The 18,065-nt window shown below is 45.8% G+C and overlaps 1 protein-coding gene across 1 annotated transcript in view; it reads left to right on the top strand.

Moving 5' to 3' along the window:
* Window positions 1-18,065, top strand: part of COG3 (component of oligomeric golgi complex 3) — a 139,543-nt gene that overhangs the window by 67,110 nt on the left and 54,368 nt on the right. Inside the window, exon 15 of the mRNA XM_033947430.1 lies at window positions 8,979-9,103. Within this exon, the coding sequence (XP_033803321.1) occupies window positions 8,979-9,103 (125 nt within the window). The remainder of the gene's footprint in view (window positions 1-8,978; window positions 9,104-18,065) is intronic.

Raw genomic sequence — 18,065 nt, 5'->3', positions numbered from 1 at the left:
TTGACATGCGGCCAATGCCTTTTAAGTAGGTGATAGAGTTTCCCACAGTTAGCCTGCGGCAATCGCAGGAAAACCATAGGAATAGACAAAACATTGATACCGCCGGTGCTGGAACAAAACTTTTACCGCCCAACAGGAGTGGTAAAAGGCTTTGATACTGCAGGGATCCCTCCGCCCCCGAACACAGCTCCCCAACTCGCAGCTCCATCCTTAACACCTCGCAGGTTTTGCAGCTCCAGCTCAACCCCCTCGCTTATGGGTCCAGCGGCTCCAGCCCACCCACCCTTGCTCAGGGGTCCAGATTGCTTCCCTCCCTCCCTCCCTTCATGCTGCTGGCATATTCCTTGAAGAAGAGCAAACCGATTAACGGTGCTTGCAGTCGCAGCCTTCCCTCTGCTTGGCACCTCCTTTTGACACAACTTCCTCTTTTTGCAAAGACAGGAAGTTGCTCATAAGGAGGAGCCCGGCAGAGGGAAAGCTGCGACCACGAGCACCGTAGATTGTCTCATTCTTCGAGGTATATGCCAGCAGCAGGGAGGGAGAGTAGCCAGCTGGACCTGCCAGACCCATGAGAGGGGGAGCTGTAGCTGTCGGCAAAGCAGATGCTGGGACAGGAGGAAAGGGCACAGACGAAGGGCTGGGGTTAGAGAAAAGAGCACAGGCGTGGGAGCCGGGGCTGGAGGAAAGGGCACTGGTGGAATGGCTGAGGTAGAAGAAAAAGGCACAGGAGTGGGTGTAGGGACTTGGGGGGAAGTGCATAGGAGGGGTCTGGAACTGAAGGGGAGAGGGAGAGAGTTACAGGACCTGCAGGAGGGGGAGCTGGAGGGAAGAGGGAGAGTTGCTGCACCTGTGGAAGGGGGGAGGCTGCTGGAGGGAAGGTAGAGAAGTGCTGGACCTGTTGTGGAAGGGGCTGAAGTGAAAAAGAGTTGCCATATTAAGCAGATGAAGGAAGAGGGAAAGACACAGGGAGGCATCAGAAACAGAGAGAAAATAATGGGCATGGAGAAGAGACTAGGGACAGGGACACAAAAGGAGATGCTGCATGGGAATAGTACATAGACAGAGAGGTGACATGCCAGACAGAGAAGCAAAGTACTGGATGTGGGAGAGAATAGGGAGATGAGTAATTCAGGACATAGAGTAGTGATGATAAATACAGGGAGATGGATTTAGGGGAGATGCTGGATAGGGAAGTATAGGGAATACAGAGAAGGGAAAGATAGGTACACAAAGATGGGAGATGAATGGTGAGCACAGAAAAGAAGAAATGTCAAAGGAGCAGGAGACCCTGGTGAGTGAATTAAGAGGAGACAGAGGGAAACAGAAACCATAGTCTGGGACCAAAATGACTTGAAAAATAAAATGACCAGACAACAAAAGGTAGAAAATAATTGTATTTTCTATTTTGTGATTAAAAAATATGAGAACTGAAATGTTTATCCTGACAGTGCTGGTTTTAGACATGGGTAGGGCCCAGGGCAGAAATTTGGGAGGGGATCCCAAAGCCCACTATTAGCCCATGCCTTTTTTAGCTTCCAGCAGGCTTAGGGCTTTTTCTAGCCATGTAGCAGTTGCCCTAATTGCACTCCTTCACCTAACGCCATCCCTGACATGTGTGATCTTTATATTTTGCACAGTATAGGAAGAAACAGATCTTTCTATTTTCTTTGGTGTTGTACTACATGGAAGGTGTGGCTTCTTGGGATTTTGGATTATGTTTATCAGTTTTGGTCTGCTATTGTGTATTTGGCATTTGTGTTCTGTGTGTGTGACCGACGTATTCTGTTAGGATGAATTTTCTATGTAGTATTCAGTTTTCCTGATAGTGGAGGGGATATTGTGAGGGGAGACAGGTTTTGTTGATCCTTTTTCTGTATTTGTGATTTATAAAATAACAGTTCAGAATATTGTTTCTTTTTATACTTTTAATAAAATTATTTCAATATAAAATCATAACTATTCAAGGCTTGTGCGGATGGGATCAGACAGAGTTTGTGGGGGACGAGGAGAAATTTTTTCCTGCATCATTCTCTAGTAGGTGACTACCGATTTAGGTGCCTTTTACAGAATCCGGCCCTTTATATACAGGTTCCATTGTGAGACGGTTCCCTAAATATTAAAATGATTGATTTGCCCATTTCAGAGGAAAAGTACAGCCCACTCTGCTTTCAAGGTCTCAGAGGAGGGCATTGCCTCTGATTTCTCCAGGTTTAACTGCAAGACTGCATAATCTCCATAGTCTCTAAATGTCTCTAAGAGGGTCCGCAAAGATCGCACTGGGTTGGAGAGATGTACCAAGATATCATCCTTGAAAGTGGTCATTTTAAAAGTATGTACGCCTATCTGAACTCCCTGGATTTTGAGGTTAGTAAGAATGTCTCAGAGCAAAGAGCCCAGAATAAATACGAACAGCAATGGAGAAAGAGGACAACACTGTCTTGTTCTTTGACAGATTGAGAAAGGAGTAGTCTGAGTGCCGTTAATCGACAAAAAAGCCGAGGGATTTAAATATGAATCAAGGTCTGAAACCTGTCCAAAAAACTATACCTCTCTAGCATAGCAAAAAGAAACTCCCAGTGCACCCTATCAAAGGCTTTCTCTGCATCAAACTGAGCACGAGAGATGACTTGTCAGCTCTTTTCCAATACTCCAGTGTACACAGGATGCGTCTAAGATTCTTTGCTATCATCCTACCTTAGATAAATCTCACCTGGGCTTCATGAATAACAGAAGGCAATGCCCTTGAGAGGCATTACCTTTGCGAGAATCTTAACTTCACAGTTGAGCAGAGAGATGGGTCTATACGATCCTGGCTTAGTGGGTTCTCTGCCAGGCTTAAGCAAAATTATGACTGAGCAGTGTTCAAGTGCAAGGGCAGAGACACTTGGTCTACGATCATGTTAAGAATATTGTTAAGAGGATCTAGTATATCTTTGCCCAGGAGTTTGTAAAATTCAGCCCTGAACCCATCCGGTCCTGATACTTTCACCAGTGGGCTTTGTGCTATTGCCCATCCCACTTCCTCCTTAGTAAATGGTGCATTCATCTTCACCCTTTTGACTTCACTAATGGTAGGGAGATCTAATCCTTCCAAGTACAGATAACTTTGAAAGCCTTCGTCCACTTGAGACGCATATAAGTTGGTATAATAGGCTTCAAAAATTGCCTTTATTTCTGAATGGCTGTGAATCAACTAAGGGCTCCTTTTACAAAGGGCCTTAACGCACGGAATAGTGCACACTAAATTGCCACATGCACTAGCCGCTACCGCCTCCTTTTGAGCAGGCGGTAGATTTCCGGCTAGCGCACGCTAATCTGGTGTGTGCGATAAAACCGCTAGCGCGGCTTTGTAAAAGGACCCCTAAGAGTAGACACCCACGTTGAGCCTATTGCCTCTAATATAACCTAGCTAGGAGTTTACCACCCTTGTTACTTTGTCTCTGTAATTGGAATTTATAATATACTAATGATTTAGCTGTACTTTGATGTAATAATGTGTTTTAGGCAGTTTGGAGCTGCTGTTTGTGAGCTGTGTTGTGTGTTTTCCCGAAACGCTTCCCCACCACTCTAAAATCTTGCTCCAACCAAAGGATCTCCATGTCTCTTACTTGTCTAACGTGTGCCCAATAACTGATTTTATCCCAGGACAAGCAGGCAGGTATTCTCACTAGTGGGTGATGTCATCCAACGGAGCCCCGATGCAGACGTCTCACAAGCATACTTGCTTGTAGAAACTTTAGAAGTTTCCAGTCGCCCGCACCGCGCATGCGCGAGTGCCTTCCCGCCCGATGCACCAGGCGCGTCTCCTCAGTTCTTACTTTTCCGCGGAGCCAAGAAGTCCGTCTTCGACTCTCTGCACGAAGTATCTTCACTTGTGCCTTCTAGATCCGCGGTTTTGGGTTCTTTTACTCATCATCGTTGTTTTTTCATCGTGTTTCCTTGTTTAAAAAAAAAAAAATTTCTTCCATCGATTCGACCGGGAAGGCCTCGTGGCCGCGGCCCTGCGGCTTCGATCTTGCGGCGGAGCTTTTTCGGCCTATGTCCCGGCCTATCACCGGTTTTAAGAAGTGTGTCAAATGCCTGATATAACTGATTATATCTCCCTTCAGCACTGCCTTCACAGTCTCCCAGTAAAGTACCGGGTCAGATGCGAAGCCAAAATAGTGGGTTCTATAATTCTACACAGTAATACATCAAAGAATCAATTATCTCATTGATTAGTGTCAGATGATAAATCCAGCTCCAAAATTCAAATGAAATATTTAACAAACTGGACCTCAAAATCCTAAGGATAGAACTCTCAAAGTCAAAAGACTTCACTAAAGAGTACTATAAAAGTGACTATCATTGGTCCTTTCCAGAAACAAAACTGGAAAGTAAAAACTCCCGAATTACGGGAGAAAAGCTTTTCAGCCAAAAAAACAGGCTTTAGTTAATGTGCAAGAGTTAAGGAGGAGGAACAAAACTGAAAAGGGACCCTGCATGCTGATTCGACCCCACCAGCTAAAATCACAAATCCAAACTCTTAACATTGCAATACTGTGCAGTCATTCAGCAAGTAGTTCAGCCGATGGTTGTAATCCACAAAGCCACTGCTGGGATCCCTTCATTTCTCTGTTTTTTGAATATACTCCCCAAACTTAAGGTCTTTATTACAAAGGGCAATCAGCCAAAGCACCCCTTTGATGAGACATGGACAGCTGCGTGCATCTCTAGATAAGTTTATTGGTCTTTTTGTGAGTTTGTATTTTGCTGAGAATTTATTATTATTTTTTTGACACAAGTATGGGAATAAGTGACATTTGATTATTAATATTGGAAGTTTCCTGTTCACGTAGCACTTTATGTAGACACAAAAAAATTTCTGGGTGAATATAAATGATGTTTTTTTGGTAATACCCACAGTGCACTTTGGTGTACATACTATGTGGGATATATCTGGGTGGAGATTTAAATTACTATGTGAAAAGGTTGTCCCCGCCAAACTGATAATTCAACACAAACAAAATATTATGTAAGCTGGTTTATACAGGGTTTATGATGCTGTGTGTTTATTTGGAAACTGGGAGTGGGTCTTATTTTTATGCTTTATTATAAAGTGACAGGAGGAAACTCTACCTAGGCTCCCCCCTGCATTGCCAGGACATCAACACCAGAGCATAGTCTGGAACCACAAAAGGGCCAATGTCTGAAGAGATGGAAATTCTTTTTAATCATTCAGTGTTTTTGCTCTGGCAGTGTAGTAAATTTTCATTCTACAATCCCAGTTTTTCTCAATTTAATTCAACTTCCTTAAAAGCTGGGTAATAAGAGTACTTGCTGTTAAATTTTGGGATCTGTGGTATCATCTTCTCTTAAGGATGCAGAATGTAGCTCTCTCTTGTTTCAGAAAGATTATGAGAGCGTGCCATTATCCACAGGGCTTCTGCCCATTGGGGCACATGAGATGTAGATCTCAGGAGCTCTGTAGGCTTCTTTCATCCAATTCTAAGTTTATTGCTATCGAGATTACTGTTTGGATTCTCCAGTAAATTTGTGGGCTTTGGGACTATTGGACTTTACACACAAAGTTTGCAAGTACACAATGAGCTGTATTTCCATAGTTCTGTGTTGTGCATTAATCACACACAGAATATTTGTACCCTAAAATAGCCCCCAGAATTGGTTTTTAGTGGCATTTTTTTCTTAAACAGTTTGCAATGTGGCAGATTTTTCAATAAGGTTAAAATTAAAGGTTCATATAAATTTGCCATGGGAAGTATTCTGAATAAATTTGTGCAAGACAAAGTACATTTTGCATCATAGTAAACCTTGCTGTAATGAGGGCCAATAGTCATTCACGCGAGAATAAAAAGTGTTTTGGAAATAGGACCTGGTGTCATGATAAAGGAAAGTTAACTGCTTCATCAGCCAGGCAAGACATTCCCTCCGTGCTGTTGCCCACAGTAGAGAAATTCCTGGCATCAGTCTCTTAAGGCAATATAGCAACATAAATGGGTGTATATAGGAAGGGAAATGGGTGGTTACACATAAATAAGTTTATCATTTCATATCACAGAAGTTCAAGTATTACAAAAAAGCACCTGTATATCAAAAGCTAGAAGTCTTTGGATTTTAATGACATGAAATAATTTTAAGATTTTAGATATAGCTGGCACCCCGGTGTGCACATTTTTTTCTTAATAGGATTTAAACCATTCTTTCCAAACATTGAATCAACCTTGTCCAGAAAATGTGTTTTTCAGAATATCCCTAATTAAGAGCTGATTTGTAATAAGGTGCCTTTGTGAAAAGCCAAAAAAGGCACCTATTTTATGCTCATTTTATAACTAAATATGGATGTCTGTGTCCTTTATTGTACAATTCTTATTTTATAACTCCCTCCAGTAGCACACATTCTGTCATATAAATGTACATCTTTTCCAAATATGGAAATGTGTATTGTGTAAAATATGTACATATATTGCAACTTTGCCAACACTTTGCTAAAATTACACTCCTGGGAACTTCTACACTTGGCATGTGTATAATGTGCTCCATCTTTTCAGCGCATGGACTTGTGTACCTATATATAGCTGTCTGATTTTGATAGTCCTTTTCTGCATGTAAAAACAAGCTCTACTTGTGGGGAATTCTTTAAAAATGTACCCTCTAAATGTACCAAGTTTCTTGAATTCTTTGATATACTGTTTATCAAACAGGTACCTAAACGGTTTACAATGGAATAAGTCTAAAAAAATTTAAAATTAAAATATATAAAAAAGAAAAAAAAGAGAAGTAAAAAAATAATAAAAGAGGATTGCATGACAAACTGACATACTGGAAACAAAGGGGAGGAGGGACAAGGTAAGTTAAAAAATACATTGAGATTGAAAATAAAAAAAATAAATGGAGGAACGAGATGGAGGGGGTAAATACAATGAGGAAGGGCTTGCTTTGAGAGAAACATTTTTGGAGAAGTCCATGAAGGCACTACATAGATTCTATTTGAAGAAGTTTAGGTCAGAGTTTGTAGGCATCTTTGAAAAGAAAGGTCAAAAGTTTGGACTCAAATTTTTCCAGAGTTTCTGGATAGAGATCCAATGGGAGGGCATTCCACTGAGAGGGGGCAGTGACCGAGAAGATGGTTTTACGAGTTGCCATAAAATAGTACACATATAGAATTGATAGTAAGTAGGTTTTGATTATTGGAACAAAGTGTCCGGGAAGGAACATTTGCATGACGTATATTCCCTTGCATTCTAAGGAATGCAGATATATCTTGCATATTTAGTATGGGTATCCTGAAAGGTGGCTCTGTTGGGTGAGATCCAGTGATTGTGTTAGGAAGCACTGATTTATAAGCTAATGGCTTTGTTCATTATTAGATGGACCTGTTTTACAAAGCCGCGCTTGCGGCTGCTGCACGGAAAAGGGCTTCGGGGCTGTTGCCGTGCGGCAGCCGCAAGCGCAGCTTTTTAAAACAGGCTGTGTGTTTGGGATTCTTTTACTAGGCTATAATGAAGTACACCTTTTGAGAGCTGCCTTTTTGAATAAATATTTCCTTCTCTGTATCAGGGGTGTCCAACCTGTGGCCTGAGGGCCGCATGTGGCCCCGTGAAGTATTTTGTGTGGCCCTGGTCGAGGACGATGCATTGTTTTCCTCTGCTGCCCCTGGGTGTTTACTATCTTGCCGGCTCCCTCCTCTGTCTTGCTGCAGTGTTTGCGTGTTTGTGCAGCCCCAGAAACATTTTTTTCAGCCAATGCGGTCCAGGGAAGCTAAAAGGTTGGACACCCCTGCTGTAGATTTTAAGTGAAATATTTGTGATGTTAAAAGTCCATGCTGAAAAGATTATCTCACAGAATCTTTGAAGCTGTCTTTTTTTTTATACCACTTTTAAGCTATAATGCAGTGGGCAACCGCAAAACACACATCTAATGCATTATGTTTGAAGTGATAAAATAAAAAAAACCCTTAAATGTATTTTTTAAAATAAAATCCAGACTCGTACATAGACTGCATTTCTTCTGCCTTAAGCACTCCCAGTAGATCTGTTCAGATTTGTCTTAAGTGTAAGCAGCCACGTGAGCAGAGTGCATTGGAGGCAGGTACACAGTCTTCGGTAGAGCTGTACATTTTTATCCAATTTCCTAATCACCATCTTGGGAATATTGTGGAAGATTCTGAAAATGCAGCTAAAAGCATATTTGCCATCTTTCTGACCAGGTAAAAATTCTACAAATATAAAATCAATAAGCACATAAAATTCCTGCTTTTTTGCAGAAGGAAAGGAGAGTAAGCAAATCTAAAATGATTCTTTTGTTTGTGGATACTATTCTTTGTGTGGATGAAATGTACTTGGGCTATACAGTATATAACTGAAATGTAGCTTTTAGTTCTGTTTAGTCCCTCTTTCCAACATATTTTATTTTCTGAATTTTTATACAGCAAACACAACATAGGAAATTGGCATTTCATCAACTTTTACACCCACTCTGTTTTAATTTGTCATTACAAAGTATAGTATGTTTTTTAACCAAAATTAATGTGCTCTTTTGGTCTAGCACATGTTTTCTCACCTAATTTTTTTTTTTATTTATAATTCCAAGATTTTCTGATTTAGGGCTCCTTTTACTAAGGCGCGCTAAGCATTTTAGCATGCGCTAACTACGCACTAAACGCTAACGTGTGCATGTTAGTCTATGGATGCATTAGCAGTTAGCGCACACATATAGTTAGTGTGCACTAAAACGCATCGCGCACCTTAGTAAAACAGGGGGTTAGAGTTTATATTAGTTTTACTTTTTTTTTTTGATCAGGTGCCTTTCACAAGGAATTCAGATAGTGAACCCTTTAACTAACACTTTTTTGAAATATGATATATACTGAGAAGGGACTACAAAAAGAACAGTAAGAAATTAAACAACAAGCAGGGAATCCTTCGTTTAGACATCAGGAGTAACACTGTTAAGTGCATTTGCTTTCTGCTTTGCTTTAGGTACTTCAGAAGTTCTTAATCCAAGAGCACAGACAACTGTTTCCCCAGCAGATCTCCACGGTATGTGGTACCCTACAGTTCGAAGGACGCTAGTGTGCTTGTCTAAGCTATACAGATGTATAGATGTAAGTATAAAAGCTTAGCTGCAGTGCCTACTTCTCAAATATGAGATGAAACCAATTATATATTCCTAAATAGTATCTGATGTCTGAAATATGATTTTATCCCAGGACAAGCAGGCAGCATATTCTTAACGCATGGGTGACGTCACCGACGGAGCCCCGGTACGGACCTTTTTAACTAGAAAGTTCTAGTTGGCCACACCGCGCATGCGCGAGTGCCTTCCCGCCCGACGGAGGAGTGCGTGGTCCCCAGTTTCTTCGTTTCCGCGGAGCGAAGAAGACGCATGTGTTTTCAACGGCCGTTGAAAAACTAATTTTTGCCTTCCCGCTCGCGTATTTTCTCACTTTTTTCCTTTTTTCTTATCGGATTCCCTTTATTTTTGTTTTTAAAAAAAAAACAAAAAAACTCGTCGAGTTTTCTTTATTTTTTCAGGCCGGCCCCGGCGGGGCCTGTTGCCACCATACAGGCCTCCGGATTCAATTTTGCGGAGGCCGTGTTTCCCTTCATGCCCCCTCAACCGGGTTTTAAGAAGTGCCAGCGGTGTGCATGCCCGATCTCCCTCACCGACCCACACAATTGGTGCCTCCAGTGCTTGGGTCCAGAGCATCGGGCTGACACCTGCACCCGCTGTGCTACGCTTAAAAAGCGTACTTTGAAAAATCGGCAGATCCAGCAAAATATTTTGTTTGGTACCGGATCTGCCATGGAACCGGCTGCGACGTCGACGGCACCACAAAAGTCGGCACCGACGACATCGACACCACCGGACCCTTCCTCGGGGTCGTTGGGCCCAGGTAAGCCGGCTAAGAAGCCTCCCACTTCCCTTGAGCGCCCTCCTGCCACGGTTGCGACACCGGCCCTCCCGGCGCCGCACCGACCCGCAAACGCTCCGCTCCGATCTCGGTGAGTGCCTCATCATCGGCCTCCTCATCGCCGGAGCGTAGAGCGGCACCTATGGTACCGAAGAAAAAAAAAGCGGTACCGGTGCCTCCCCTGGACGACCACATCACGGCCATACTCCAAACACAGTTACAGGAGCAGCTGCAACAACAGCTCCAACAACTGTTGCCGGCGTTGCTGGCACCGCACTTTCCGGGACAAGACCGGTCCGAGCCTCACACTGTCCCATCGGTGTCGACCCCCTCGGTACCGATTAATACTTCCATGCCGGTGCTCTTGGCAGAAACACCTACAGTACGTACCCGTGATGCTGCCGATCCTGTCCGGTCCCAGGAACGACATCGGTCTTCCTCACCCGGTGCCGCCTCGGTGCGCTCAGGCAAATCTCTTTCAAAGACCCGCCATGCCGAGCCCTCCACACCGATGTCCAAACGTACGCACCCCGACGTTAGGGACCCAGATTTGTGGGAAGACTCCCCTCACGGTACCGAGGAGGACGCTTCATCAACCGATGAAGAACCCTCCATGACCGACACCGTCTCCAAACCAGAGCAATCCTCTTTCTCCAAATTCCTTAGGGAGATGTCAGCAGCTCTTTCCATTCCCTTGGGGTCCGACTCTAAAAAGTCTCAGGCTTTCCTCGATGCCCTAGACTTTGAGCAACCTCCCAAAGAATTTCTGAAGTTGCCCGTCCACGACATCTTACGGGAAACTTTCTATAAAAACTGGGAAGCTCCCCTCACGGTTCCTGGAGCCCCTCGTAAATTGGATAGTTTATACCGGGTTATCCCAATCCCAGGGTTTGATAAACCTCAATTGCCCCACGAGTCCCTCCTGGTGGAATCTACCTTGAAAAAATCTCAGGGTTCCAGTGTATATGCCTCCACCCCTCCTGGCAGAGAGGGAAAAACCATGGATAAATTTGGTAAGCGCCTTTTCCAAAATGCCATGTTAGCCAATAGAGCCAACAACTACACCTTCCACTTCTCCTTCTACATGAAGCATCTGGTGCAACAGCTCTCCTCCTTACAGAAATATCTTCCTGAACGTAAGGTCCCTCTTTTCCAGCAACATATTTCTAGCCTCCTCCAACCAGGAAATTCATGGTTCGCTCCATCTACGACTCATGCGAGCTGACCTCTCGCGCATCTGCCATGGCGGTGGCCATGCGCCGTTTGGCATGGCTGAGAGTCTCTGACCTAGACATTAACCTCCAGGTCCGCCTGGCTAACGCACCTTGTCTGGGTGATGAACTGTTCGGAGAATCCCTGGACTCGACCACCCAGAAGCTCTCGGCACATGAGACCAGGTGGGACACTCTGATCAAACCTAAAAAGAAGACTCCACCTGCTCGCCCCTACAGGCAACAGTCTTCTTACCAACGCAGGTTCTCGGCCAGACCTCTCAACCCGCCTCAACAGCAGCCACGCCGACCTCGGCAACAACATCAAACCCAGGCTCGCTCTCAGTCTCACCAACCTGCCAAGCCTCTACCTCCGTCAAAACCATCTCAGCCCTTTTGACTCTTTTCTCCAGGGCATAGCCAGTCTCCCAACATCGTTACCTCTTCCTCAGCCTATCGGAGGTCGCCTCCAGCATTTCCTCAGCCGTTGGGAGGTCATCACATCAGGCCAATGGGTCCTCAACATCATTCGCCACGGCTACTCTCTCAACTTCCAGACTCTTCCACCAGACAATCCTCCCGTAGAGTCTGCTTCTCACTCCTCCCAAACCCCCCTCCTCCTGAGGGAGGTCCAAACCCTCCTTCTTCTCAATGCCATCGAAGAGGTGCCTCCGGACCAAAGGGGTCATGGATTCTACTCCCGCTACTTCCTGGTTCCCAAGAAGACAGGAGACCTCCGCCCCATCCTCGATCTCCGGGACCTCAACAAGTGTCTGGTCAAAGAGAAGTTCAGAATGCTCTCCCTGGCCACGCTTTACCCTCTTCTCTCTCAACACGACTGGCTATGTTCCCTGGACCTCAAAGAGGCCTACACTCACATCCCCATCAATCTGAATTCACGTCGCTACCTCCGCTTTCAGATTCAGCACCGCCACTATCAGTACAAGGTACTACCTTTTGGCCTCACATCATCACCCAGGGTGTTCACCAAGTGCCTTATTGTGGTAGCGGCCTTCCTCAGGTCTCACAACCTCCAGGTGTTCCCCTACTTGGACGATTGGTTGGTGAAAGCAACTACGTCTCCACTTGTGCTGCAAGCCACTCATCACACCATCTCTTTCCTCCATCTCTTGGGGTTCGAGATCAACTACCCCAAGTCGCATCTGCTTCCCACACAGCGACTTCAGTTCATCGGAGCAGTTCTCGACACCACTCTGATGAGGGCGTTTCTCCCCTCCGACCGACACCGGACCCTGCTCCACCTCTGTCGTCAGGTGCTCCTTCATCAAACCATCCCAGCTCGACAGATGATGGTCCTCTTGGGCCACATGGCCTCGACGGTCCATGTACTTCCTCTGGCGCGACTCCACCTCAGGACACCTCAGTGGACTCTAGCCAACCAATGGTCACAGACCACGGATCCTCTTTCTCATCCCATCTCTGTGACATCGTCTCTTCAGCAATCTCTTCAATGGTGGTTGAACTCCTCCAATCTTTCCAGGGGTCTACTCCTTCATCTACCCCCTCACTCCATGATCATAACCACGGATGCCTCCCCCTATGCGTGGGGAGCTCACCTAGGAGATCTATGCACCCAGGGACTCTGGACCCCTCAGGAGCGTCAACATCACATCAATTTCCTGGAACTCAGAGCCATGCTCTCAAGGCCTTCCAGCACCTTCTCTGCCCTCAGGTTCTTCTCCTGTGCACAGACAACCAAGTCGCCATGTACTACATAAACAAGCAAGGCGGCACCGGATCTCGCCTCCTCTGTCAGGAGGCTCTCCGCATCTGGACCTGGGCCACGGACCACAGTCTCTTCCTCAAGGCTGTCTACATCCAGGGTGAACAGAACTCCCTGGCCGACAATCTCAGCCGCATCCTTCAACCTCACGAGTGGACTCTGGACCCTCCAACACTCCGCTCCATCTTTGCTCGCTGGGGCACTCCACAGGTGGACCTCTTTGCAGCTCCTCACAACCATCAGCTGCCCCAGTTCTGTTCCAGACTCTTCTCTCCTCACCGTCTGGCCCCGGATGCATTCCTGCTCGACTGGACGGATCGGTTCCTCTATGCCTTTCCTCCACTCCCTCTGATGTTGCGGACGCTATACAAACTCCGCAGGGACAAGGCCACCATGATTCTCATCGCCCTCGGTGGCCTCGACAACACTGGTTCTCCCTTCTGCTTCAGCTCAGCTCCAGGGAGCCCATTCCTCTTCCTGTGTTTCCTACTCTACTTACACAGCAGCATCAGTCTCTACTACATCCCAATCTGTCTTCGCTCCACCTGACAGCTTGGTTTCTCTCGGGCTGACCTCTCCAGAGAATCTGTCTCAGCCTGTCCGTCGCATTTTGGATGCCTCCTGGAAACCGGCCACTCTTCAATGTTACCATCAGAAGTGGACCCGGTTTTCCTCTTGGTGTCTCCTGCGTCATCACGATCCCACCTCATTGGCGGTGGAAACTGTACTGGACTATTTGCTCTCTCTGTCCGATGCTGGCCTCAAGTCTTCCTCAATCAGAGTCCACCTCAGTGCCATCACTGCGTTTCATGAGCCTATCCTCGGAAAACCTCTCACGTCTCATCCTCTGGTTTCCCGGTTCATGAGAGGCCTCTTCCATGTCAAACCACCTCTGAAGCCTCCTCCTGTCGTCTGGGACCTAAATGTGGTTTTATCAGCCCTCATGAAACCTCCTTTTGAGCCTCTTGTCACGACTTCGCTCAAACTTCTAACTTGCAAGGTGCTTTTCCTCATTGCCATCACCTCTGCCAGGAGGGTTAGTGAGCTGCATGCACTGGTCGCCGATTCACCGTTCACTGTTTTTCACCATGACAAGGTGGTTCTGCGTACCCACCCTAAATTCCTCCCCAAGGTGGTCTCGGCTTTTCACCTCAACCAGTCCATTGTGTTGCCGGTCTTTTTCCCTAAACCCCATTCTCATCCTGGGGAACAGGCGTTGCACACGCTGGATTGTAAGCTTGCCCTTGCATACTACCTTGACCGTACCAGGGCTCACCGCTCGTCTCCTCAGCTCTTTCTGACCTTCGATCCTAACCGTCTAGGTCGTCCTGTCTCTAAACGGACGCTTTCCAACTGGCTTGCTGCCTGCATTGCGTTCTGTTATGCTCGGGCCGGTCTCTCACTGGAAGGTGCTGTCACGGCCCACAGGCTCAGAGCTATGGCTGCTTCTGTGGCTTTCCTCCGTTCCACGCCCATCGAGGAAATCTGCAAGGCTGCCACTTGGTCCTCAGTTCACACGTTCATTACTCACTACTGTCTGGATGCCTTCTCCAGACGGGATGGACACTTTGGCCAATCTGTGTTACAAAATTTATTTTCCTAATGGCCAACCATCCCTCCTCCCTCTCTGTTAGCTTGGAGGTCACCCATGCGTTAAGAATATGCTGCCTGCTTGTCCTGGGATAAAGCACAGTTACTTACCGTAACAGGTGTTATCCAGGGACAGCAGGCAGATATTCTTGCGTCCCACCCTCCTCCCCGGGTTGGCTTCTTAGCTGGCTTATCTTAACTGGGGACCACGCACTCCTCCGTCGGGCGGGAAGGTACTCGCGCATGCGCGGTGCGGCCAACTAGAACTTTCTAGTTAAAAAGGTCCATACCGGGGCTCCGTCGGTGACGTCACCCATGCGTTAAGAATATCTGCCTGCTGTCCCTGGATAACACCTGTTACGGTAAGTAACTGTGCTATTTAGGCAGAAATTTGGAAGTTAAGTACTGTTGTGAGTATGTATTGCATTTTATGCGTGTTGGTTTATTTTTTATTCACATGTAAACTGCTTAGATGTGAGTAGTATGCAAATTTTAAAAATAAAGTCCACAAGACTGAGTAGACTGCCACTTTTTCGACTTATTCACGGTCTAGTCATCTTTAAATCCAACCTCGTTTCACTCTCCAACGATTAACAGAATGGAAGAGTTTTTGAATTTTGTTCATGCCTTTCTCAATAGAAGTTCAAAGTGAGTTACATTCAAGTACAGAAGGCATTTCCTGTCCTCAGGGTGTTTAAAATTAAAAGCCTGTGTTGGAGATTTCTGCTGTGGTCTAGGGCACTGGGTGCTCTGATACTGCTCTAGCACTCGTAGAATTCTATGAGTATCGGAACAGAGTTGGAGCACTTGACACTTTTTCAATTTAATCTCAAAAGCTCTTACCAAATAATTTGATGGTACCTGAGAAACACTGTATTCAATATTTTTAGTGTAATCTTCAAAGCTTGCAAAACATAATATGAAGGGCAATTTTTGAACTGGCTTCATAAGAGGATGTGGCAGGTGAACATGTAAATAGTCCCAGGTTTAGAAAAGGAAAATACATAAAGTGGTACCTCTGAATCCGAACGCCCCAGAACTCGAACAACTTGGAATCCAAACTTTTTTTTTAGTAAATTTTGTCTTGGAATCTGAACGCTGCTTTGGAATCCGAACTTGTGAGAGAACCCTGAATACAGCAGAGGAGCGAGAACTGGTATATTTCGGTACTTCCTTTCCGCGAAACTCCTCAGCAGCTCCCAATCGCCTGTACACATGGGGAAAAGCCAGCTCCTCTGTGCTGTTTTGCGGGCAGCGAAGGAGAAATTAAAAGTGGCAGATGCTAGTTCGCCGGTAATAGTCACCCCCTCCGATCTCCTGGGTAAGCCATGCTGCCGGAGAGGTGGGGAAGGTAAAAGTTTCATGGGGGGTGGGGTGGAGAGGGAGACTGGATCTGCCGGGGCTGGGGTCCCTGCAGCTGCCGATCGGGCTCCTCCAGCCCCTTCTCGCCATGCCTCCTCCTTCTGTCTCCAGAAACCCTCCCAGACGCCCTGGTGATCTCTAACACTTCCCCTCCCTCCATTCTCCCTGTTTGTTTTGAAGCACGTCCGATCCTTATTTTTTGGGGCTGTACCTTTATTCCACCTCTCGGGCTGAAAATCTGTCAAATTGCTTGGAGGGGAGGGTTTCTTATTTTTCTTTTTCACATTGTAAGATTTTCCTACTCTGCTTCATTTCTGCCCTTCCCCCATCTGAGAGAGCAAAACACAACAACAAAAAATAGAAGGTACTTGTCTTTAAAGGGCTGCTCTAGAAACTTGTTGCTGCATGGAGGATGGCTTGCTTGTAAAAGTAGCAAAATCTCATGGCTAGACTGTAAAAAAAAAAAAAAAAAAAAAAAAAAAAAGATCAAAGTGATTCTATTGTGCTGTCAATCTGAGTTTGTGCGACCAAGGAATCCAGTTTTTATTATTTTCAATGGAAAAAATTGTCTTGGAACTCGAATGTTTTGGAACTCGAACTGAGTTCAGGAATGGATTAAGTTCGGATTCCAAGGTACCATTGTATATGCTTTTCCTTCTAAAACTACCACTTACATATATATCTAGTAGTGGCAGCTGCATACTTTTACACCCTCTTTGGAGTAGGTCTAAACATACATGTGAGGATATGATGAGGTCTATAAACTAGTGGAGTAGAGTGAATCGCTTGTTTACTCTTTCCAGAAATACTAGGACCAGGGGCATGCGATGAAACTACTAAGTGTGCAGGTTTGCAGGTGCTCCTCTTGGATGGATTTCCTCCTGGCCAATTAGTATGCTCTATCTCCAGCAGGCGGATGGATGCCATTTCTCTAGCTCCTGGTTTCTTCGGCTGAAATATCTCTTAACTCCTGTTGGGTTTTTTTTTTTTTTCTTTACTTCAGTTTTGGGGTATCTGGCTGAGTGGTGCCAGTTTTAGAGACTACACTTGGACCCCTCCTAGACCCTTCCCCACCCTCCCCTGTCAATTAAGGGGTATGTTGGGTTTCTGCATGATTTTCTTTGTTCCCTGGTAAAAAAAAAAAAAAAAGAGACCAGCTTGGGTTAGGCAGTACTGAACTGTCATTCCCTAACAACTGCAACTACCAGCGTTAACAGGTACTGCATTCATCGGCCAGCAGCCGGGATCGCACACATGTGTGTGTTCCTTTAAAAGTTTTATTACCTTCAGGGGTTATTTTTAGCCATGCTTTCGTTCTTCACGGCATTGTTCATGGCGGCTGAGGTGGTCAAGCGATGTTTGTGCTGTGGGAAGCGGCAAACTCCATTGGGAATTTGTTTGGCCAGCTGTTCTGATGAGTCTGTTGAGGATTCCATCATGGTGCTGGAGGGTTCGTCGTTTTCCCACGTAGATGAAGTGCATTCGCGTTCTCCTTCCCTCTCAGCAGCTCAATTAATTTCACAGGCCTCTTCTCCGTTTGAGGAAATCACTGACACAGTGGCTAGATTTTCAACATGTTTAGGGTCGGCGGAGGTGCAGGGAGCACCGGGCATGGCTGTTTGAGCTTTTGACTAAGCTTTTTTCTCCAGAATTTGTGCTTTTTTTGCACAAGGCATTTGTGCTCTAGAGTTCTAAGCCTACTTGGCTGTCTGCAATTTAGTGAGTGACTCTACTCAGACCACTGCTGACATGCCTGCTCTTTGTTCTGGGCAGAATCAACAGGGGGTTAAGCGATGCAGGGTGGTATCTATAGCTGAGGGAAACACCCTAGCAGGCATAGATATTTCTCTCTCTCCCTCCCTTCCTATCCTGGGTCCTTGGACAATGTGAATTTGTAGGATTTGGATTGGGGGGAGGTCCTGGTGGGGGAGCTGGATGATCCCACTGCACTTCGGCTGTTCCATAGGGAGGAGCTGACTGCTTTTATCTCTAAAGCATTACAAAATCTTAATATTTCACAATCTGACACATAGGGCTCCTTTTATCAAGCCGCGCTAGCGCGGTTAACGCACACGACTTTTTATCATGCATTAACCCCCGCGCTGGCCTAAAACTACCACCTGCTCAAGAGGAAGCGGTAGCAGCTAGCTCGTCCGGCGGTTTAGCGCAGGGTATTACGCGCGTTAAACCGCCAGCGCGCCTTTGTAAAAGGAGCCCATAATCTTCAGCGGCTACTAATCCTCTC

The sequence above is a fragment of the Geotrypetes seraphini genome, chromosome 6, assembly GCF_902459505.1.
Source record: "Geotrypetes seraphini chromosome 6, aGeoSer1.1, whole genome shotgun sequence".
Classification (NCBI taxonomy): domain Eukaryota; kingdom Metazoa; phylum Chordata; class Amphibia; order Gymnophiona; family Dermophiidae; genus Geotrypetes; species Geotrypetes seraphini.
The sequence above is the reverse complement of the archived record's forward strand: the minus strand, read 5'-3'. Positions and strand labels throughout refer to the sequence as shown.